Source organism: Emys orbicularis, chromosome 25 (assembly GCF_028017835.1).
Source record: "Emys orbicularis isolate rEmyOrb1 chromosome 25, rEmyOrb1.hap1, whole genome shotgun sequence".
NCBI lineage: Eukaryota > Metazoa > Chordata > Testudines > Emydidae > Emys > Emys orbicularis.
The window spans coordinates 988,592-1,011,196 of NC_088707.1; the positions used below are offsets into that span (position 1 = coordinate 988,592).

At 54.3% G+C, this 22,605-nt stretch overlaps 1 protein-coding gene across 2 annotated transcripts; it reads right to left on the reverse strand.

Annotated features, from left to right (window-relative positions):
• Nucleotides 1-12,562: 12,562 nt before the first annotated feature.
• On the reverse strand, nucleotides 12,563-20,272 carry LOC135894519 (amine oxidase [copper-containing] 3-like). Of its 2 annotated transcripts, XM_065422627.1 has the most exons (5): nucleotides 18,700-20,272; nucleotides 15,979-16,179; nucleotides 14,282-14,285; nucleotides 13,472-13,601; nucleotides 12,563-13,180 (listed from the first exon to the last, which is right to left on the reverse strand). In XM_065422627.1, exons 1-5 carry the CDS (start codon nucleotides 20,270-20,272, stop codon nucleotides 12,896-12,898), a joined length of 2,193 nt encoding a protein of 730 aa, XP_065278699.1. In that variant the 3' UTR covers nucleotides 12,563-12,895. The 2 variants fall into 2 exon arrangements, with proteins under 2 accessions (XP_065278699.1, XP_065278698.1); XM_065422626.1 differs by lacking the exon at nucleotides 14,282-14,285 and having other exon boundaries at nucleotides 15,894-16,179.
• Nucleotides 20,273-22,605: the final 2,333 nt, after the last annotated feature.

Sequence of the window (22,605 nt, forward strand, 5' to 3'; positions counted from 1 at the left end):
CAGCTGTACCCAGCATCTCCCCCCTTCACTGCAGAGAACAGCTTCTGAGCTCCTTGGGTCTTGACAGTCTCTGTGCGGTGACTGGCGCTGATCCGACTTGGGTCTCAAGCCGCTAGCCCAGCACAAAGCCAAAATAATCAGCAGCATCGTCCTGGCGAGGGGCCTTTGAGGATGCAGATGCTTTGCAGCCTCCTCTTCCTCCGCCCAGGCCCCTCGCTCTCTGGCCCTGCGTTCAGAGCCCAGGCTTGCTGCCTGCCCCTACCGAGGAGCAGAGTTTGAGGGGCATCCTGGCCCTGGGGCCTTGTAAGAGCTGCTCCAAAGGGGAATGAACATGTGCACAGAAACGGGGCTTAGAAAACGACTTTGCTAAACACTCCTGGTCCGGAGTCCCTTGTGCGAGAGCCTTTCTGGACCACGCCAGGGAATCTGGCTTCAGCTTCAAAAATGTCTTTTCTTGGAAACGTCCCAGTAAGAGTTCTGCCCTGGGAAGTTTCCACATGGAAAATAGGAGGGGGAGGGGAGGCCCTGAGAGTCACTGGGCAGCAGCTTCTTCCAGTCTTATTGAAGAGACCTCCCCAGATGTCCTTCCCGGCCAAGCTGCAGGAGGTGGGGGGTGCGGTGGGGTGGGGGCGCTCCTCTCTCCTCCGAGAGATTCTGATCAGAAAACAACCAACTGCTGCCAGGACAAGGGGCTGATGTCCAGAAATGCCTCCTGCTCTCCCCGCAGCCAGTCCCCAAAGCGCCTCTCCCACTCCACCACCACGCTGCCCTGTCCCCATCCCCAGCTGGCACCACCGCACCACCCCAGGCACCAGCTTTGCCCATACACCCCAACCACTGAGCACCCAGCATGGTACCCACCCAGAATGTCTGTCTACTTCCCAGCCCCGAGCCCGGCCTCTAGCTTCCTACCCCTCTCAGACCCACACGGCCTGGCCTGGATCCGTTGGGCACAGCAGGGGGAAGCGAGTGACTAGGGAACCGACCCAGTGACGGACGGGGCCTGGGTTTCATCGACAGAAAATGACCCGTTGGAACTTTTCGTTCTGCTCAAACACCCCCGTGATGGAGAGCGCGCTGTGCACAGGCCTTCCTTCGGCCAGGCCATGGGGCGTGGCTCTGCCCACGTCCCCAAGAGGGGGGGGCAGAGGGCTGCAATGTCTGTACGTGCAGCTGCTCCTCGGTCACGACCAAGCACTGCGAGGGCCAAGGGAGAAAAGCCAGAGACCCTGAAATCCAGCAGGTGCTTCGCCACTGCCAAGTGTAAGGTGTTCAGATTCCCCGCGTGTCCTCCAGCTGCATCCTGCCGGCATGCAGACCCGCTGCATGGATGAGGGCCTCCCTCCAAGAAGCCCCTGCCCAGAGGGGGTCACCAATCACCCTGGGGTCACTCTGATCCCAACACAGCTCCCCCCGCCCCCCAAAGGACCCCTGTCTTCCTGGTGGCTGAGTCCAAGCCCCACACAGACCCGCAGGGCGAAATGCTACATTTCCGGGGTTGGCTGTTCAGAGTGAGGAGCATCGTCTGGCCCCACCCACAGCGCTGGCAACCCCCACGCCCCACCCTGCGGGGCACCCATGGGCAGAGCAGCACCCCGCCTGGGAGGCAATGCCACGCTCTGGCCTAGCCCTGTCCCCCTCAGCAGGTATGGGACAGGCGCCTCCTCCAGAGGAGAGACGGAGTCTGTGCCACGTGGGCCCAGAGCCGACGTCCAGGCCCCACGTCCTGCTGGGAGCTCGAGTGGAGTTTCTCAGCATCGAGGAACATTTGTCCGCGGCTAGGAACAGCTGCAACCCATCCAGCCTCTGAGAGAGCAACGCAACTTCTTGCCAGGGTAACACAAGATTCCTCCTGGCCCTCCAGGGTGCTGTAATATCTGCCAAATCCGGCCTGGTCTTGGTCCAAGTTTCCTTCTGAGATAGCGCTTTGGGCGTGGACTGCCTGGGATTCCTTGTGCTCTATAGATCACCCCTCACAGCCTGCCAGAGCCAAATTCCTCCTTCACACGCCTGCAGAGATCCCCTGGCCTTCCCGTCGCTGGCCTGAGTCGTTTGAGCATTGGCCTGCTAAACCCAGGGTTGTGAGTTCAATCCTTGAGGGGGCCACTTAGGGATCTGGGGCAAAATCAGTACTTGGTTCTGCTAGTGAAGGCAGGGGGCTGGACTCAATGACCTTTCAGGGTCCCTTCCAGTTCTAGGAGATATTTATATCTCCATATATTTATATTTTTAACCTATGGCACGCGTGCCGAAGGCGGCATGCAAGCTGATTTTCAGTGGCACTCACACTGCCCGGGTACTGGCCAACGGTCTGGGGGGCTCTGCCTTTTAATTTAATTTTAAATGAAGCTTTTTAAACATTTTAAAAACCTTATTTACTTTACATACAATAGTTTCGTTTATATATTATAGACTTATAGAAAGAGACCTTCTAAAAACGTTAAAATGTATTACTGGCCTTAAGCTAGAGTGAATAAATGAAGACTCGGCACAGCACTTCTGAAAGGTTGCCGACCCCCGATCTAGCCCCTCTCTCTCCATTGTGGCTGGTTATGTTGTGTGCCCTGCCCAGGAGTCAGAAGCTGTATTGCAGCATGTTATGGGCCTCATCGTCTTTAATGAGACAAGCTGGCTGACAAACGTTGGAGCACTCATCGCAGGCAAACGCTGCCCCTGGGCCACTGACCCCAAACCTCCCGGCATCCAATGAGAAATCATCACAGGGAGAAAATCCCCTGCTCCTCGTCACTACGACTGTTCTCCGGGGGGTTCAAACTCGGCCTTTCACAGGTTCCAGGAGCAGGGGAGCTTTGGGTGAGTCACGTCCCCGAGCGATGCTTCAGTGTCACCCTCTGTGAAGTGGGAGTGACGATAGACCTTCCTTTGCAAGGTGCTCTGAGATCCGACGGACGTGTTCTGGGGCCAGTACCCCCCCGTCTTTCTGAACCGGGGCAGGGCCCGTCCTGCTGGATGTTTCACAGGAGCTGCATTCCCAGTCCCAGTTTTGTTTCCTCTGTCCTGAGCGGATTCTCCAGGCATGAGAGATCCTGGAGGGGCAGCGGCAGCACAAGTTTCTTCTCCCCGTCCGCTCCTCGCTCCACCAACCGGCCTCATCCTTGACCTGGGGCAAGACAGGCCCCGTGGCCGGTTCAACCTGTCGCCTCTCTGCTGAGGCTGCCACTGGTACGCGTGGTTTTACTGGTGTGGACGCCTCTCCAGTAGGAACTGGGCTGAGACCCTTCCACTCAGTTCACACAGGCCCAGCATACACTAGGCCATGGGTGGAGGGGGTGCACTCTAGGGGGTGAGGGCAGAGCAGGATCTGGAGAAGTTTTGCCTGGGTTAGCTCTGTGCTCCCAGCTGCTGGGAGCTCCTCTCTCCTTGCGCCTAAGGAAACTGGTCTTGGCTCAATGGTATTGCAAGTCTGGCCCATGCCCCCGAGGCAGGAAAGGACACAGAGTAGGAATCAGCCCAGGGCGCTGGGGAAGGAGCAGGGGTTTTCATGCTTTGTTTTACCATCTGAGGATTGAACGTGAAGTTCCAGCTGCCCCAGGCTCTTCTCTGCGTGCTGGGCACCATGGCTGGGACGCAGCCCAGACCTGAACTCCACAGCCTCTGGGCTGCTGGGGGGGGGAGATGGGGCTTCCCCTAACATGCAGAAGGGAGTCAGGAGAGGCCACAGGATGGGGACCACTCTTCAGGTAAGCACAGCAACAGGAAGGAAGGGGGAATATGTGTGGCCATGTTTGATGCACCTTAACTTCTGCAAGTTGGGACTTGCAGGGCCCTACGTGAGGAAGCTTGCAGCACCTCTGTGTGTAGCACTGGAGAAAGAGGAGACGTGTCCCCGTCTGTAGACTCCTTTGGTGTGGGATGGACGTGCATCGGGGTGAGATTGATTTCATCAGTACTAAACTACCATTGGTGGGTGAGCGCTGCCTTTTCCCAGCTCTGAGCATCTCCAGTGATGCCGGTTCCTCAGCTGCTGGCTCCATCCTCTCGCAGCTCTACAGTGTTTATAGGCCGCTGCGCAGGGCTCGTGGGCCAAGGAGCGATGGCTGCAGGAGGCTGTGAAGCAGCCTTCGGGCGGCGGATGCAGAGCCCTTGACGTAGGCCAGGAAAGCAGGACTAACCTTCAGTCTATTTATAAAGCACCCACAGTTCCCAATCCATGGCATCTGAAACAATAATAAACAAGGAGAAAAAAACCAACCACATGAGAACCGCCAGCTCCTCTTGCTCCAGAGAGTTTCAATACGTAACAAGTTATGACAAAACCTCACTGCAGCCCCAGTGCCTCTCGCCAACCTTTGATCCACTAACCACAACAGCCAGATCGCTGGCTTTGGGACAGCGTGTTCCCTGAGATTCCCAGGGCTCTGGTTAGCGTCCAATCACACAATCAGCGATGTGGGCTCTGGGAAACGCTCCCAGCTTCTGCACTTGCTGCAACATCCCCTCCGTCAGAGAGCCTGTCCGTGTCCTCTGGGCAAATATTTAATCTAAAGTGCTCCCGGCCAGCCAGGAACTTTGGGGGGACTAAGTGCTGGGGAGCGAGGAGCTAGTCTTGGCTGGCAGCAGTTAGCGCGGTGCCCTCCCAGCCTTCACCTGCATCAGCACAGCGAGCAGAGTCCAGGCAGGCCAATCCGGTCCACACATTGGGCAGACGGTGATGGATTTCTGAGAACTTGGCCTCCCCAGGGACTGGCTCGCCATGTGCGGAAGGCAGGGAACATTCAGAGAATAGCATCCCATTTATGGCTGTCACTGACCCCTCCATACCTCTGCTTTCCCAGCTCATGGGGCCTGATTCTGCTTTCGCCTGCTCTGGCATAAATCCAGAGGGACTTGCACCATCACAGATGGTGTGAAGATCGTGGAAGCATGAGAGACAAGGCCCATGAACATGAAGGTCAGAATGGACCATTGTGCCACGCTAGCCCCACCCAGGGACCCTTGCAGTAGAGGCAACTATACTTCCCTCCCGTGGGACATGACTGAGCCCAGTAACCTGTGGTCCAACCAGAGCACAGCTGTTAGAGCAACCCCCTCTTGCGCTAAAGACTCCCAGGGGCTCGTGAGTTCAGTACTTCCCCTGGCAACAGGACCTCAGGGACGAGGATGGGGGCAGGAGGGAGAGCGCGAGGCTCAACGCACTGATGTTTGTAAAGCCCGTTGAGATTCTCAGAGGCCAGAGATGGGGCAAAGGATGCTGCTGCTAATGCCCCCCACCTGTGAGCGATGTACAACAGCCGAACCACAGACACAGGAGATGGAAAAGCCATAACCAGCTAGTCCACCACCTACCCTGGGGTCGGAGGCAGGATCGTTCCCTCCTGTGCAGGGAGGAGCCGAACAGCAAGGACTTTTCTAACACGTCTCCTCCACTCCCCGGCAGGTATTTTCCGCACCTTCCGTTTGCCGTATTCTGGGCAGCTACTCTGGCCTACTCTCATCTCCTGGGCATCGGCCCTTACGTGGGAACCAATTCCTGGACTGTCCTCCCGGATAATCTCTGCAGACCCACTGTCAGCTGGCACAGCGCCGGGAGGAAGTGGCGTCTCTCCCAGCCAGTCGGGAGTCTGCAAAGTAAACTGCTTTCCATATGGCTTTCCGTCTGTTCTTCTATTAAAAGAGGAACCATCCTAATACATTGAGGTTTCTGGGGAGCCCTCAGACAGGGCATTGACTGGGGATAGACTCTTGCCACTGAAATGCAGCCACCTCTGGGATGGGACGTAGGAGCAAGCAGCATGACACCGTCCTGAGCCTAGAGCTGGGGGAGACCCAGGTAACGTCACCGAGGGGCACTTTGGCCAGGAGAACTGACCTGACCTTGCTGCTCCTGGGGAAAGGGAATCCTGCCTGGGCCGTCAGGGCTTTGGGGTTGAAGTAGCCCCCAGGAGAGAGAAGGAGTCGATACTAGAGCAGGAAGGAGCAGCCCTTGTGGTAAAGCAAAGAGCACAGAACCCTGCATGTGTCCCTGAGCGAGCACAAAGGAGCCTGAGAGAGGGGCCCATCACTGCGGGCCCCGTGCGCCAGGCCTGGCCCAGGCAGGGATCCCCTGAATGCAGCAGCCATAAAATCTCTCAGCCAAGAGCAGGGAGCTCCCCGGGCTCGTTTTTATAGAAAGCCTCCAGCTCTGATCCCACAAAACCCACCTCACAAACGATGCTGTCAGCCCAGGGACAGGGACATCATGGCCTCCAGCAGCTGGAGACGCTCTGCGGCTCAATGGGCTCTGATACTGGCTCTGTTCTTGTTCAGCCCACAGCACCATACACCCTCCTACCAATCCTGACCTTCGACATCTGTGATCAGATCCCTTCCTGCCCTGGGCACCAAACTGCCCCGATCCAGCCCCTGGGTTCCATGGCATACACTCACACGGCCACTGTGCTGCACACACATACCGGTGCTCCACCGGCCCTTCACACCAGCCCCCCAGAGTCCAGTGCTGCCGTTTGACAGATGGGGAAAGCATCGCAGCTCCTTATGCAGACCACCAGGTCTCAGGCCAGGCCTGCTGCCCCAGCGAATGTCCCAGCCCCTGAGAGGTCAAGGCAGGTACTGCATGAGGCAGACTCCCCTGCTTCTCCCATGGGACTGCCCAACCTAAGGCGCATGTGCGGTTTGACCAACGTCTCGAAAGCAAGGCCAAGCCCTGACCTTGGTAAAGTGTCTGTGCCTTGGGGCAGACATGGGCCTTCCCCACCCTCAGACACACAAACCCACCGGACTCTGGGGCCTCGCCTTCCAGTTTGGTGCATGTTCCCTGGGACAAGCCCCACTACGAAGAAGCGGGCGCTAGGGCACATGGGACTTGCTCAGATGTTCTGTGCCCCCGGCGCTGGGCTGCGTGAGCGCTGAGGCCCTGCAGGTGTCTGGCGGGGCTGTGGGGCCATTGGACAAGGGTCCGTGTCTCTGATTCAGAGCTAAGAGGATTGCTCTCCACAAGAGCCAAGGCCAGGGCTGATTAATCCCTGCTTGGTACAATTGTTACACATTAACTCACTTGTTTGTCCCTTATTTTTCAGCTAGTGCTTTGCTGTCAATGGACTGGGTCCACAGAGCATTCCCAGCACGCGTCGTGTGCGTGGAACGGTAGCAAAGGTATTGCACAGCTAGGGAACACCTGGAGAACTCCCGCCGCTGGAACCCTGGCAGTGCTGCTCCCAGAGTCCTTCCACGTGCCCCTTGCCCTGTGTACGACTGGGCTCCTTACAAATCACAATCAACGATTGAACAACTATTCCTCAGGGAACAACAGGCAACCCAAGGGAGGGGGAGCTGAGCCTCCCACAGGCTGCCCCACAGCGCTCTTGCCCTGCGCCAGAGAGCTCAGAAGCAGCTGGGTTCCACCTGCTGGGAAAGGGGTGAAAGCAGGAGAGCAGAGGTGGCATCCTCATGCTGGGAGCTAAGCCAGCTCCACTTTTCGGTCAGCCGTGAGTCTCCTCCCCCTCCCCCTCGGCTGCTGGGTTCTCCCGCGCCTGGACACCACGCCAGCAGTGTCATGCACAATGGCCGCTTCCTCCTCTGTTAGTGATGTCACGACTGGTTATTGTGGTGACAGCTGTGATGTCACAAGCAAATAGGGCCTGGAAGAAGCAGCCAGAGGAAGGGAATTTCGAAGGTGGCTGATGACCTGTTCTCAGGCCAACCCTCTCCCTGACCCCAGAGCCCCGGAGAGTGGGGCAGAGGAACACGGAGAGTTCCCTTCATTAAAGGGAAGGCACCACTCTTCCTTGGGCCTGCGCTGCTCTCAGACCCTCTCCCCATCCTGCACCAAGGGCACCCTCCCCCTAGCCCTGAGGTTGCTGGCGAGAAAAGCCGTCATCCCAACAAACCGCAATAGCTGGTGCTTCGCTCCCTCGCTCCTGAGTGCAGGGGCCTGTTCTTTTGTGCAGTGTCCAGCACAACTCACAGCTGTATGCTCCAGCGTGGAATACGCTCCAGCCCCAATGCCGCAGCACGTCCCGCCCCGAGCCAGCTGCTCTGCCTGGCGCTCAACCTCTGACCCCTCTTGCCAGGACTGTTTGTGCTAGAGAGACAATGAAGTAGCCCACCAGTATCCTAAGGGAGTGAAACGTTCTCATCACAGACAGAGGGGATCTGAGAACCAAGAGCAGAACCTAGCATTTATTTCCTGTCACTGCGCTGAATGCTGCAAAGAGAATCTTGCAACCCCCTCACAGCAGGCCAGGCCAGGTCCTTCCTCCACCTCCCAGCCTCCCAGCGTGTTGCAATGCACTTGTAATGACAATCAGCGTCTCTGAGCCCCCATCTCCCACAACCAGGCAGCACTGCAGCACCGCGGACAGGCTCCAGAGTCGGAACTGATGGCCAGGGCCTGGGGGGGGGGGGGGGGTGGAGGGAGGAGAAATGAAGGCCAACTTACAGGAGCACGTCTTCCCACTGCCCCCCAGATCATCATGTCCTGTTCAGAGCAAACAGGCAGCGCAATCCCCGTGTGTTAGGAGTTGGAGTCAGGGAGTAAAGTTTAGGCCCGAATCAGAACTTTCCCAGAGTGTTTGAACTGGGGTTCTGGTTCCAGCCCGTCTCTAGGAAATGGATCACACACAAGTCTGGGTTTGAAAAGCACTTGAGTGCTAGTGTATTAGGCAGGGAATGCCATTTCGAGCACCAGCTCCCTTGACTCAACAGAGACTGCAAATCCCCCAGACCCCTCAGCAGATGCAAAACCAACCCCAAAAGCCTGGAGAAAGGGTTACCAACGTTGTATTTCAAAAATAAGGGACTGTTTTCTTAGCACCCCTGCCCTTTCTCTCCTCTGATATTATTGTTATAATTAATTATTAACAGGACTCACCTCCATTCACTATCACCAGGGGTGTTTCTTGCTGCTTTTTGCAGCACTCAGCAACTCCCAGTCTTGTTGTACCAAGATGAAAAAATAAGGGACTGTTATCAGCCCTTATTGCATGGATCCACCTAGCAAAGGTCTGCTGCCACCCAAGGCCACCCGGGGTGGTGGTGGGGGGGCAAGTGGGGCAATTTGCCCCGGGCCCCACAGGGGCCCCCACGAGAATATAGTATTGCAACTTTTTTTTATGGAAGAGGCTCCCGAAATTGCTTTGCCCCAGGTCCCCTGAATCCTCTGGGCAGCCCTGCTGCCACCCTGTTCTGGTGGGGAGAGACCCCTGTGTCCCCTTAAGCAACTGGAATGCAGAAATTCAGCTTTTAAACAGGCACCCAAAGCCTGAGCGAACAAGACACCCTGTGTCAAACACAGCTTCCTGGTCACTGGGACCCCTTCCCCGGCCAGCCTGGACAGCTGCAGGGTCACACAACAGTCCTGTAAACCCAGACTTGAGGCCTGGCCACAATTCTGGCCTGGGGAGCACGGTCTCAGCACTCAAACCATCCAGGCTGTTCTCCCACTAGCTGTGCAGTGAAATAACAAGGGGCATTCTGGGCAATTCCACGCAAATGAGCATGCCAGCCAATGCCCTACCATCTCCCCAACTCTCCATGGAACTGGCAGTCCCCAAACTGCACCAGCCCTTGAGGCCCATCTTGAACATCCGTCCGCCATCTGCAGTCTGCTGCAACATATCCTGAGCTTTCTGATAGTCTGCCTGGTGCATTCCCGTCTCCTGCCCTGTCCTACACCCTCCTGTTCAGGGCCGGCTCCAGGGTTTTGGCCGCCCCAAGCAGCCAAAAAAAAAAGAAGCCGCGATCGCGATCTGCGGCGGCAATTCGGCGGGAGGTCCTTTGCTCCGAGCGGGAGTGAGGAACCGTCCGCCGAATGGCTGCCGAATACCTGGACGTGCCGTGCTCTCCGGAGCGGCCGCCCCAAGCACCTGCTTGCCAGGCTGGTGCCTGGAGCCAGCCCTGCTCCTGTTGAGTCTCTGCAGAAATCCTTCCAGGTCTGTTTCAGCCCTGCCTCCCTCCAATGGGAACACTCATCACCTTCATCCATTGAGCTCAAAGCATTTTTCAACACAGAGTCATTCGTGCCCCTTTTACAGCTGAGAAAACCCTGGCACCAGGAGGTCAAGTGACACCTCCCAGGTTACACACACTGAATCATAAGCAGAGTTGGGAACAGGCCCATATCTTCTGCCTCCCACCCAGTGCCCTGGAACTTCCACCCAACGGTGCCTTTGCTCCCTTACAGCAGTGGTTCACAACCAGGGGTACACCCCCCCCCCGGGGATACACACAGGTCTTCAAGGGGGTACATCAACTCAACTAGCTATTTGCCTAGTTTTAGAACAGGCTACATAACAAGCACTAGCAAAGTCAATACAAACTAAAATGTCATCAGCCAATGACTTGTTTATACTGCTCTATATACTATACACTGAAACGTCTAAGTACAATATTTTAATTCCAATTGATCTGTTTTATAATTATATGGTAAAAATGAGAAAGTCAGCCATTTTTCAGTACTAGTGTGCTGTGACACTTTTGTATTTTTATGTCTGATTTTGTAAGCAAGTAGTTTTTAAGTGAGGTGAAACTTGGGGTACATAAGACAAATCAGACTCCTGAATGGGGTACAGTCGTCTGGAAAGGTTGAGAGCCACTGTCTTACAGCAACAGAAAACGGGAGACAAAAGCAGGACATTTCTAAAGCCATTAGCACTTTTAAAAACCTTTTCCAAATGACACTGCTGTCACTTACCTTTCATTAGGTTCAGTATTAATAGCACATCTTTTCCTGTGTTTTATAATGTGACACATGTGTAACTATTGAATACACCTCAACCCCGATATAACACGAATTCGGATATAATACGGTAAAGCAGTGCTCCTGGGGGGGCGGGGCTGCGCACTCCGGTGGATCAAAGCAAGTTCGATATAACGCGGTTTCACCTATAACGCGGTAAGATTTTTTGGCTCCCGAGGACAGCGTTATATTGAGGTAGAGGTGTATATGTGAATGTACTAACATCTGTAATATTTTGACTGACATACATCTAAGCCAATGAGGATACAGAGCTTGTGGCAATACAGAAACGTTACAGGAAATAAAAATTGGTCTTGAATGCACATCCAACCTGAGCTCCTTGGTAGGCCTGTGAGAAGATGACAGGTGCTTGCTAGTGAATGTTTTGTTTGAAGCTACGTCAGGTCACGTCTAGTGAGTGTGCAGAGCTTCTGTGTCTAATTTTCTTATATACACTCTTAGATAAACTGCAACTCTGCACCAGGTCACTAGGGATCTGTTGAATCAAAAGGGACCTGGGAAAACTTTAATTAAACATGAGGTATTTCACACTTTGTCCAATTGAGGGCCCTGCTGACAACACTCCAGGAACCTGACTGATGCACCTACTTGGCATTCAATGGAGCAGACTGCAGCCACCTCTCCTCTTTAATACAGAGGTACAACTTGTTTTGCTGACAGATTCCAGCATGCAATGCTCCATCTCAATCCCCGTGGCCTTAGAGATGAGACCAGCCATGTGCCGCCCTGCACAATTCTGTGGGCTGCATTATACAGGATATGCAGCAGCTTCGGTCACCTGCATGTTGAGAAACCCCATGCTGCCATCTAGATAGAATCATTTTGCAGAACTGCACTTGAAGGGCCAAATTCTCAAAGGAATTCAGCTCCCACCTACAAAACTTCTGACTGGCCCATTTAAGTGCCTAAATGGGAGCTGAGCTCCTTTGAAAATCCAGCCCTAAATGTACTTAGTGACCGGGGATCACAGGGAAAAAAAGTGAGGCGAAATAAGACATGCTGCAGGGGTCTCATCTAGTTCAGCGCTGGGTAGTGCAAGATTTCTCCTGGTCTGTTCTCAGTGCTTTGCCTAGGACTTGTGCATTTGTATTTATTTCAGTCCAGCAGCAGAGTACACCAAGTATGTTTGATCAGAGAGAGAGCACCCTCTTTCACTGAAGTTTTTGTAAGCAGTGTGACTATTCAGCTAAATATAAACCCAGGGCCGTCCCTAGCCATTTGGGTGCCCTACATAGCCCCCGTGGGGGGGGGGGGGGACTGTGGGGGGCCCCAGGCCTCCCCCCCCAGAGTCTGGGAGGCAGGAGCTGTGGGGGGCCACTTTTGGGGGCCCCACAGGCCCAGAGTGGCCCGGGGGATTAGCAGGGGGCTGGGAGCAGCCCGGTCCGCTTCCCTCGTCTCGGCCCCAGCCGTGTCGCTTGGGGGAGGGGGCTTGGGGGAAGGGATCCCCCCACTCACCAGCAGCGGCGGGAAGCGGAGCAGCCCGGCCCCAGCCCGCTCTACTCTGCCAGCTCCCAGCCGCGGCGCTCTGCTTCCCGCCGCTGGTGAGAGCCGGGGCGGTCCTTTCCCCAACCCGAGCGACATGGCTGGGGCCGGGGCAAGGGAAGCGGAGCGGGCTGGGTCCGCGTCTCTCCGCTTCCCGCCGCCGGTGAGTGCGGGGGGCGATCCTTTCCCCGCACTCACCGGCGGCAGGAAGCGGAGCGCTGCGGCTGGGAGCTGGTGGAGTAGAGCGGGCTGGGGCCGGGTTGCTCCACTTCCCGCCACTGCCAGTGAGTGCGGGGTCGCTGGGGGAAGAGGTGGAATGGAGGCGTGCCCGGAGCAGGGGGAAGGGTAAGAGGCAGGGCAGAGGGAGTTGTCCGGGGCCCCACACCCGCCTAGGGACAGCCCTGCCCCTTGCAGGGGGTCCGGCCGAGGGATAGGGCTGGTCACTGGGGCTAGTGCTGTCGCGTATGCAGCACCCAGCTGCCTAAGGCACCATGAAATTTGGGGCAATTTGGTGCCCCAAATTCCATGGTGCCCTACGCAGCTGTGTATGCGGCGTATGCCTAAGGATGGCCCTGTATAAACCATCTACAGGTATCAGTGAGCCAGGGCTGACTGCTGCTTTCGATGGAAGCCTGAGCACATGGCCCAATGAACAGTCGATCACCAGCACACTTACAAGGCCCTGCAGTCAGTGGCTCAGGGACCTGTCTGGTTCTGGAAGCCGTTGTAGGTGAATGGGGGGAGGGCTGGTGAGCACGAGGCCGTCTTTGACAGGCAGGCAACATGGTTCACTTCACACATGCTGGGGTCCTGGTCACTTCTGAAATAGATGCCGTCAGGTGAGTGAGCAGAGGGGTCTTCATCGAAATAGTTGTAGGGTCTCAGGAAAAAGCCGACTCCGTTCCCCACAGTCACCGTGTTAGGAATATCCTCAGTATGCGGGATGTGCAGGAAGCCAACAGAAATCCAGGCAACCAGGTCCTGGAAGAGGAAGAGACGCGTCACTGGGCTATTTCAGGAGAACACACCTGGGGCAGACCCTCTGTAAACACCACTGAGCACTGACCATTGGTCCAGCATACACTTCAACACACACAGGGAATGAGGGAATACCCTGCTGGCTGTGACATGACCTGTTCTAGCCAGCACCGTGTCTGCCCACCCATGGGTTGGACTCCCCATCTGCTTGCTGTGTCTGTCTGTCTGTCTGTCTGTCCTGCACACTCCCCTGGAAGGCGCTGCAGCCCTCAGTGGAAGGAGAACCCAGCACACCTCATTTACGATGGTCTCATTGTCTATGAAGTCAACGAAGGCCACGGTGGGCGTCCAGGGGTCGTTCTGGTTGTAGATGCTGGTGCTGGTCGGCTCCTCCTCTTTCCGTTTGGTGACAGCCAGTTTGTACCTAACGAGCAGAGAGAAGAGATTGATTTGCTCTCCCCATGCAGACTGAGCCTGAGTGACGACATCCGTGCTGGGAGCCTGGACTCCTGGGTTCTCTTCCTTGCTGCGTGAGCCTGGGCAAGTCACTTCTCCTCTCTGTCCCTGTTTCCCCAGCGGCAGAATGGCAATAATAATCCCTGCTCCGAGGGCGTGTGACAATTAGAGAGTGGGTGTTTGTTGTGCGTTTGTTGGGGCGGCGTGCTAGCAGCACACCCTCTCTGCAAATCAGCAGCGTAGTGGCCCCGCTCACACAGCATCTGTCAATGGGGAGCGCCCCGGGAGAGGACCCACCCACACTTGCAAATGCTGACAAGGGGCAGGGGAGAGGATATGAAATGGAAGGGCCATGAAACTATCAGCACCACCTGGTCAGACAGATGAGTCATGAAGGACAGGCCATGGCACAGGCTGTGTGGTGGAGAGATAGTCTGGGACATGACAGCAAGGGCTGGAGAGATTACCCTAGAGCTCTGGCTACAGGGACCTTGTGAGCCCCCAATAGCTCCCTCCCAGTAGGCATCATACTGCAGTTAAAGGGACACTGCTCAAGATGACAAGACTCAACATGTAGGTGGTGTTAAATAACAATCTAGATTCACATAGAGATGGGGGGGGGGAATAATATCTTTTATTGGACCTCACCCACCTTGTCTCCCTAATATCCTGGGACCAACACAACTACAGCAACACTGCATACAACAATCGAGATTCACAGCATTTCAGGCCAGAAGGGACCATAAGATCTATCATATCCCTCCTGTATATGATAGGTAGGCCATTAAATTTCACCCTGTTACTCTTGTATTGAGCCCCAGAACTTCAGAAATGGACTCAGTCCTGATCTGAAGACATCACGAGTCAGAGAACCAACACTTACCCTGGGACTTTATTCTAATGGTTAATCGCCCTCACTGCAGAAAACTGGGGCCTAATTTCTAATTTGAATTTGTCTGGCTCCAGCTTCTAGTCAATGAACGACTATGGAGAGAAGCAATTCTGCCACTTTTCTCTTGCATTTTAAAGGCCAAGAATATTTATTTTAATTGTTTAACCTGTCCCCTGTAGGGCAGGAAGCTCCAGCCCCACAGCCCAGGGCTATGGCATGACCCTTTCTGATTTCCCTCTCCAAACAGAGCAAGGACAAAGTTAACAAAGAGCCATGGCACAGGGGAAAGAGAATTGGGGTTTGAAATACTTTGGGGTTTGTGTCATCAGCAAAATACCGTGGAGCATCTCTGGGGCTGACCCTGAGGTGAGTCGTTCCCCCCCCCCCTCAGACTGGGGCCTCCATCTCTGGGGCTGAGCCCACGGTGAGTCCCCCCCTCAGACAGGGGCCCCCATCTCTGGGGCTGAGCCCACGGTGAGTCCCCCCCTCAATCAGGGCCCCCATCTCTGGGGCTGAACCCACTGTGAGTCCCGTCCCCCCCAGACAGGGGCCCCCATCTCTGGGGCTGAGCCCGTGGTGACCATGGGAGCTGTGCCTGGATGCTTTTAAAATCTATTTTTATCTTCACTCACAGCTCCCCAGACTCCAGCAGCTGGGCAGGGGGAGCGAGCGCCTCCGTACTCCTGGCCACTTTCCCTCCACTTTGTCCCAGCCCTGGATGCTATTTCAGTGCAGGGATTTTACATCATTTCCCTTTGGCTGTTTCCCCTGCGTGTGTGGGGCTCGCTAGCAGTGATGGGGCCTCCAGAGGCTGAGCAATGGCAGAGAGGGAAACAGCATCTGCAGAGCTTGCACCAAGTCAGTTTCTGCTTTGGATCCATCTCTCCGGGTCTCACATCCCTGCTGCCCCAGAGTGCCCCCAGCAGGACAGGGTGGGAGAGCCGGGGTCAGAGGCATAACCCAGCCGGTATATCAATCAGAACACAGCATTACTGCTGCACCCAAGCAAGGCTGGATGGAAACAGGCCAGCACTGAATTCCCTCCTTGATCTTGGCGTCAGACTGGAGAGTCCATCCAATCCAGTGTCCCGTTTCTGAAAGCAGCCAGCACCAGCTGCTTCAGAGGAAGGTGCAAGAAACCCCATAGGGGGACTTGTGGAATAACTAGTTCCCCCTACTGCCAGGCAACCAGTGCTTGGCTCAGGCCCTGAAGCAGGAGGCTGCTGGCCCATTGCTGTACCATTGGGGGCTGCTCCCCACAGCCCCGGTTTTGCAGCCACTGGTCCCAGCATGGCACCAACCCAGAGAGGGATGGCAATTCTTTAAGCGCAAGCAGGAATTGCTTAATTTCTAAATGTAAACACCTACCTCCCCCAGCTGATGGACCGCTCCATGGAACTGGCTTCTGGCAGATGGTCCCCAGCAAAGCTGACTATCTGGATCCTGTAGCCACGCTGGTGGCCCCACTTATTTTCAAGGTTGGTGGTGAAGTGGATGTATCTGGGGATCTTGGAGTGAAGTGGGAACACGGCCTTGTCCTCAGTGTCCAGCACTTTCTTGGTGAGCCGTGGCCTCTGTATCTGGTGCTCTGGACTCCAAGGAGCCTGCACGGTATCGAATGTCATGTCATGAGCCACCAGAGAATTCTTTGTTCCTACAAGGCAAAGAGAAAACCTCTGAGAAATTGCACCCTTGACCTCCTGGGGTTCCCGATAGGTTGTAAGAGTCAGGCCTTGGCTCATTCCAAACTGCAGGCTACAGAGGCAGGCCCTGCAGCTCACTCAGGAGGACGAAGAACTGTGTGAAAGATCTTGAACAGAACCAATCTATTGCATAGAGGAAACACCACCCCCTCCAAAAGGAGCAGCTGACAATACTACAGAACAAGGAACTTCCTACTCACTTAGCATGTTGGGACATGGAAAATTCTAGCGTTCTCTGCGGGATCGACTCATCAGAGTGAGGATCCCCAGCCCACCCTGCTGTGCACCCAAACTACTTGTGTCCTCTTGGAAACTCCTCCTTGCTCCACTGCTTTCCATTCTTCAGCCATGTGGGAAATGGGGAAAGGTCATTTCCCCCCATAACTCCTGGGGAAAAGGGTGTTCTCCCCTCTCAACACTTAGAGCTGGCATGGGGAACTAAGATGTATTGCACAGGGCTTACTTAACAGTGCATGTGTTTCAAAATCACCTGCTATATGTCTATGATGTCTCTTCAGGCAGCTCCACCACTAAACGATGTATCTGCCACCCTCTGTCTGTGACATGAGTATAGAGGTAGTCCTTTAATAGGTGCATCTTTTTTCATAGGTATCACCAGTCCATATTTAGATCGTTCAGCCATCCTACTCCTCGAGGGTAGCAAGGTGTTACAGTTCACCCTCCAATCCTCTAATTGTGCAACCTTCAATAGTCTGTCGTCCAGTCTTCTAAGAGGTGCTGGTCCCATGGGACTCATGACATGGGTGGATTAGGGGCGAGGCCCAGCCCATCTTTGTTGAGAGGACTAATGTTTAATTTTAGTTATAAAATACCTTGTGCTTGGCTCAAGAGAGTTTAAAAGTCCAGAAGGGGGGCAGAAAATTAACAGCTGAATATAGTGAGGAGCTAGAGTTCTGCCCCTGCAGCTCTCCAGGAGGACGCCAAGTGCTTTCAGCCAACGCAACACAAGTTAGAAGCATTATAGCATCAGAAGAGACTCTTGCTGGCTGATGATGCCAAGAGGGCAGAAACGGTCCCTAAAAGCTTCCAACAGCTGCTGCCTTTTCACAAGTTAACTCTTCCGTGGGTGTGAAACTATTCACAGGAGTCACATGACACAGGGGTATTTGCCGTTGAACCCTTCCTGCCCCAGGTCATGCCATGGCAGTCAGGAAGGAACTGAAGTTTCAGCTTCTTGCCAGCTGTCCTGTGTGTCTGACACTCCTTGTGGCGGCTGTCCCATGTGTGCTGAGAATGCCTCTGGGATTTAGGGTGACCAGATGTCCCGATTTTATAGGGACAGTCCCGATATTTGGAGCTTTTTCTTATATAGGCTCCTATTACCCTCCACCCCCTGGCCCAATTTTTCACACTTGCTGTCTGGTCACCCTACTGGGACTTGCTCAGCGGATGCTCCACTGCTTAGGCTCACACCTATTGGAATGCTGATAATCACCACCTAGTGGTTAATTGGACGCTTTACTGGTATGTGGCTAAGGTATGGTTGGTATTTTGTCATGTGACACTGTTCATGCAGAAAGTCACTAGCAAGAGTAATCTGTTTTCCATGCTATATCCTAGTCTAATAGCTGGGTTTGATTCCTGCAAGCATCCCCTTTGGGGCTAAGTAGGTCTGTTACATAAAGTGGCCTCTTACCTGTGCAGAATTAATGCATGCCCCCACAGGTGGATTGGAGTGAATCCGTCCTAGCTTCTTATTCCCACGGGCAGTTAAGTTATACTCTTCCATGTTCAATGCTGAATCCTTTCTTCTCCCCCCATGGAGGCGGTTGCATCCAAGATCTATGGCATGCAGTCAGCAAAGTTTGTGTCTACAATTCCTAAACCTGCCAAATTTGATGTTTTTCCTATGGCAGTTGATCCAGAAAGTTTTCTAATTGAATCTGGCTGCTCCACTTTATCCGCTGCTCTGGTGAGTTTCTGTGCCACTTTTAGTTACACTTGTCTCCAGCTCGCTTCATGGGGAGGGGACCCTGCCAGCTCCCTGAATTACAAACTATAGAATGCAGAGCTTCTATCTAGTGGCCCCAATTCTTGCTGCATTCCAGCCCCTTTACACCATTTCAGAACAGGGCAGATCCCAGAGCAACCCAGGGCTGGTGTAATGACTACACCTACACACTCAGCTCCTGGCAGAGGAGTGAGCCAGGGGGTGGGAAAGGATGTGGCTGCCTCATCCCTTTGGGTTGCAGCTGTTCTGGGCTGTGGGAATCTGCCTTAAATTAGGTTCTAATTTACACTGGGGGATGGGCAGGCCCTGGCCAAGCCCAGAACTCAGAAGCCCCCTTTGCGCCACCTTGGGCTGCTCTTCCCAGAATGTGGTTCCCCATAGCTGCAAAGAGCACCGCAGTGCTGGGTGTCCTTCACAATGCACAGGCACGAGAGAGAGAGAGAGAGAGAGAGAGAGAGAGAGAGAGAGAGAGAGAGAGAGCACATGCAAAGAGACCTACCTCCAACATCCAAGTCCACTTTATAATTGATGAGATGGTTGTGCATTGTCCCTAGTGTGTGTTCCCCAACCTGACTGCCATGTTCAGTGCCTGTGCCATAGAGAAACGACGAGCTAATATAGCCAGTGGCGTGGATTTTTACTTCAATAGCTCCGTTCTGGTAGAAGATGAAGTCCCAGACGTAGTCATAGTTTATGAGAGTTGAAATGGCCCTAAGAACAAGGGCATATTTAGTCAGACCGCCATAGTACAGGGACTGCAAGTTGGAGTAATGGCGCCTCAGCGGGACTGAAGTGTCCTGCTCGAAAATACATAAGGAGTTTTTATTAACTTTAGGGGTCTCTGATTCAACTAGATAGTGTCTATCCACATAGGTGGCTGTGTAGGGGCAATCAACACCTCTGACCAGCTCAAAAGCAAACTTGCCGATGCCAAAGCTCCCATCCATATATCTAGTCACCATCCCTCCGGGACAATTAGAGCCGTAGACAGCAAGGGCTTCTTGGAGACTCAGCTCATAGACAATCCTCTCTCCATTGAACTTGATGTCAAAGAGACGTGGTCCTGTGTTCACATCCATCCCAAAGGCGAAACTCCAGGACTGGAAGATGACGTGATTGTTTTGGATGCTGTAGCGGGGCCCACGGGGCTCATATTGCAAAGGGCCTGGTGCCATGGGGGCTGCTCTGGGCCTCATGGAGCCAAATTCCTCGTCAGGTCGGACTTTCTTAACTTTTACATCTTTCACGCGGCCTTGTATGAACTCGGTCTCCAGCTGCTCCATGTCTCCATAGTACTCGCCATTATAGAACACTTGGCTTATCCTCCACTGGGAGGTGTCCAGGCTGCTGTGATTAACCAGCACCTCCAGCCCCACTGGGTGCAGATAGTAGCCGCTGCCATTCACGTTCTGGAACAGAACAAACCAGGTGGCACGATCTCCTGACTGGAACCCCCGAGGAACTGTGGTGAGGGTAGCAAAATTGGTCTCATCATAATCACAGCACTCTCTGAGCAAGCCTGGTGCTTTGGCGAACTCCTGGTAGACAAAGCGGTCAATATCCTTGTATTCCTTCTCAGTCACCGGTCTGCGGTGATACGGCAGCTTCCCTCCGTACTTCCGCACTGTGACATCCCTGTGAGTCGTCGGCTTGGGCAGGGGACCCACCACGTACTCCGTGACATTCGGATCTGTTTGGTTTCCGAAATACACCACAGCCAGCGCCTGCCGGGGGGGTCGCCTGCCCCCACGATCCAAGAACCCCAGCACCTCTGCCTTGGTGGGGAGCTGCACAGCGATGTAATAAATGCAGTTATCAGAAGGGTTTGCTTGAGAGGCATCTACCAATGGCACCCCAAGGTTTTCCTGAAGATACGTCACCACTTGCTTCATTTCTTCCGGCGTCAGATCAGCAAAGACCAGGCTCTGGTCACTGTGCTTTCCCCCCTGGCTGCTCAGGCTCTGCGGCTCACAGCCGGCTGGTTTCACTCCTCTCGTCAGCAACACACAAACCAAAGCGAAGATTGTGGCTAGCGCCAGGACCAGGAGGATGAGGACAGTTTTCAGGTTCATGTTGCTGCAGCTGCAGGGCTGGCTCCTGAAGCCTCACACAATGGGGGTGCCTGCTGCAGTCAGCCTGGCTGCTGGAGGCGTTATTCCAGGAGAGCTGGGTCTGTGTGTGAGGAGGTGCAGGGCTAGAGGAGGGAGATGTGGTGGGAAGACGCTTGAGGTTTGCCGTCAACCATAAAAGGCTTCTTCTCCGTCTCCAGACCATTCACAGGCTCAGTTTCTTAAGCAGCACGTTAGGTCTCCACACAGCACTCACTTCCTGGCCAGCTCTCTGGGAGGCGGGTTACAGAGGCTGCTCCCAGCTCCATGGTCCTTGGGGCAGGGATGGCTTTGGAGTCGTTTTAGAAAACACAAGCATAGACCCCAAACAACAGGGAAAGCAAAATGCTCTGGACAACAAAGCAGAGACGTTGAAGAAGAGAGACGGTCTGCTAGGGGCTTCCTGCCAGATGCTGAAACCCGATCCCTCCCTGGCTACAGTCCACTTCTCCGCTGCCCTGTCCCAAACTTCCCCCCTTCGGGCTTCCCTCTGTCTTGCTTCGAACAATTCCCCTGCATGGTGATTTACTTGGTTACATCCCAAGAGCTGTTGTTTGGGCTGATCAGTCTGGATTTGTCTCTCGCGCCTGCTCTGCTGACGCCTTCATTCAGTGTTTGAGGGCAAATGGCCCCGGCTCTGGTGCTGGCTCCCCATAGCTATTCCCTATTGCAGCCTCCTGCTGCTGTTCGACTCTCAACACAGCAGGGAGTTCCCTCACTGGGTGTGTGGCACCCTACTGTGCGAAAACCCCTCTTGGAATGGAACTCCTCACTGGTGGTACAACCCAGCGGGAATAAGAGTGGCCGAACTGGGCCCATGGGGGCTAGGGACTCTGTCTTTGCTCGTTTGCACATTGCTGAGGCGATCTGCAATAAACAGGGGCTGCAGGAGGCCTTTAGAAATAGGGTTTATATTCTGTAGCAGCACCCAGGTGACGGGCACTGAACAAACCTACATGGAGAGACAGCGCTTTCCCTACAGAGCTGACACATGCTATGAAATGAGCCCAGAGCAAATCAGCAAATCCCACTCCCCTTCCCCACGTTCTGAGGGTTGGATGTACCAATCACAGATGTGCTGTAGGCGGGTTGCTGATGATGGCCAGACAGGGTCAGAGACCAACAGTGTCTCATCCCCTCAAAAATCTCCTTCCCCAGGGCATACCCCTCCCCCCGGGTTCTGAGCTGGATTTGGTGCAGAAAGGTAGGGACGCCCAGTTTGCTCTGACTCCACTCACAGGGTCAGGTGCAAACCCAAGCTCGGCTAAAAGAACAGGAGTACTTGTGGCACCTTAGAGACTAACCAATTTATTTGGGCATAAGCTTTCGTGGGCTACAGCCCGCCATCAGATGCATAGAACGGAACACCCAGAAAGAAGATATTTATACATACAGAGAACATGAAAAGGTGGGAGTAGCCATACCAACTGTAAGAGGCCAATCAATTGAGATGAGCTATCATCAGCAGGAGGAAAAAAAACCTTTGAAGTGATAATCGAGATGACCCACAGAAGGTGTGAGGATATTTTAACATGGGGAAATAGATTCAATTAGTGTAATGACCCAACCATTCCCAGTCTCTGTTTAATTGTATCTAATTTGCATATTAATTCAAGTTCAGCAGTCTCTCTTTGGAGTCTGTTTTTGAAGTTTTTTGGTTGCAAAATTGCCACCTTCAAGTCTGTCACTGAGTGGTTAGAGAGGTTGAAGTGTCAAGCTCAGCTGTCTCAGTTTGCCTTGTAAGCAAATTGTCCTTTTCCAGCCCTAACTCCCACGCTCAGCAAATGCCACATCTCCCTCAGGCCTCTGCTCCCATCCCCACATTTCCTGCCCGCCTCTGCTGCCTTCTCTCCTGCTGTTTAGGACAGTAGGTGTTTTCCCCTCTTCCCATCCCCCTTCCCTTCCTCTTTTAAGGTCATAAGTTCCTGTCACCAAACGCTTGGGGAGCCTCCAGCTCTTGCTGTGTAGCTAGAGGTGACCATGCTTTGCTTTTGTAACAGCTGGGCAGGGCTGGCTCCAGGGCTGCAGGCTGGCTTCAGGATTTATGGTATCTCTGAAACCGGCATGTTGCCAAAACCAAAGTGTTTCCTGCACACTCCACCCCACGAGCAGAGCTGACCCAGGTGACTATCTCTGGCCTCATCCCGAGGGTTGCTGCCCCTTCATACCAGGAACAGGGGAGAATCTGGACTCTGCATGGGGGTGGGGGCTACACCCCTGATTGGTTAAGACCCCATGGCCTGTCCTGTACCCCCAGTTTGGCAGAAATGGCAAGCTCAGCTCAAGCATTTTGGAAT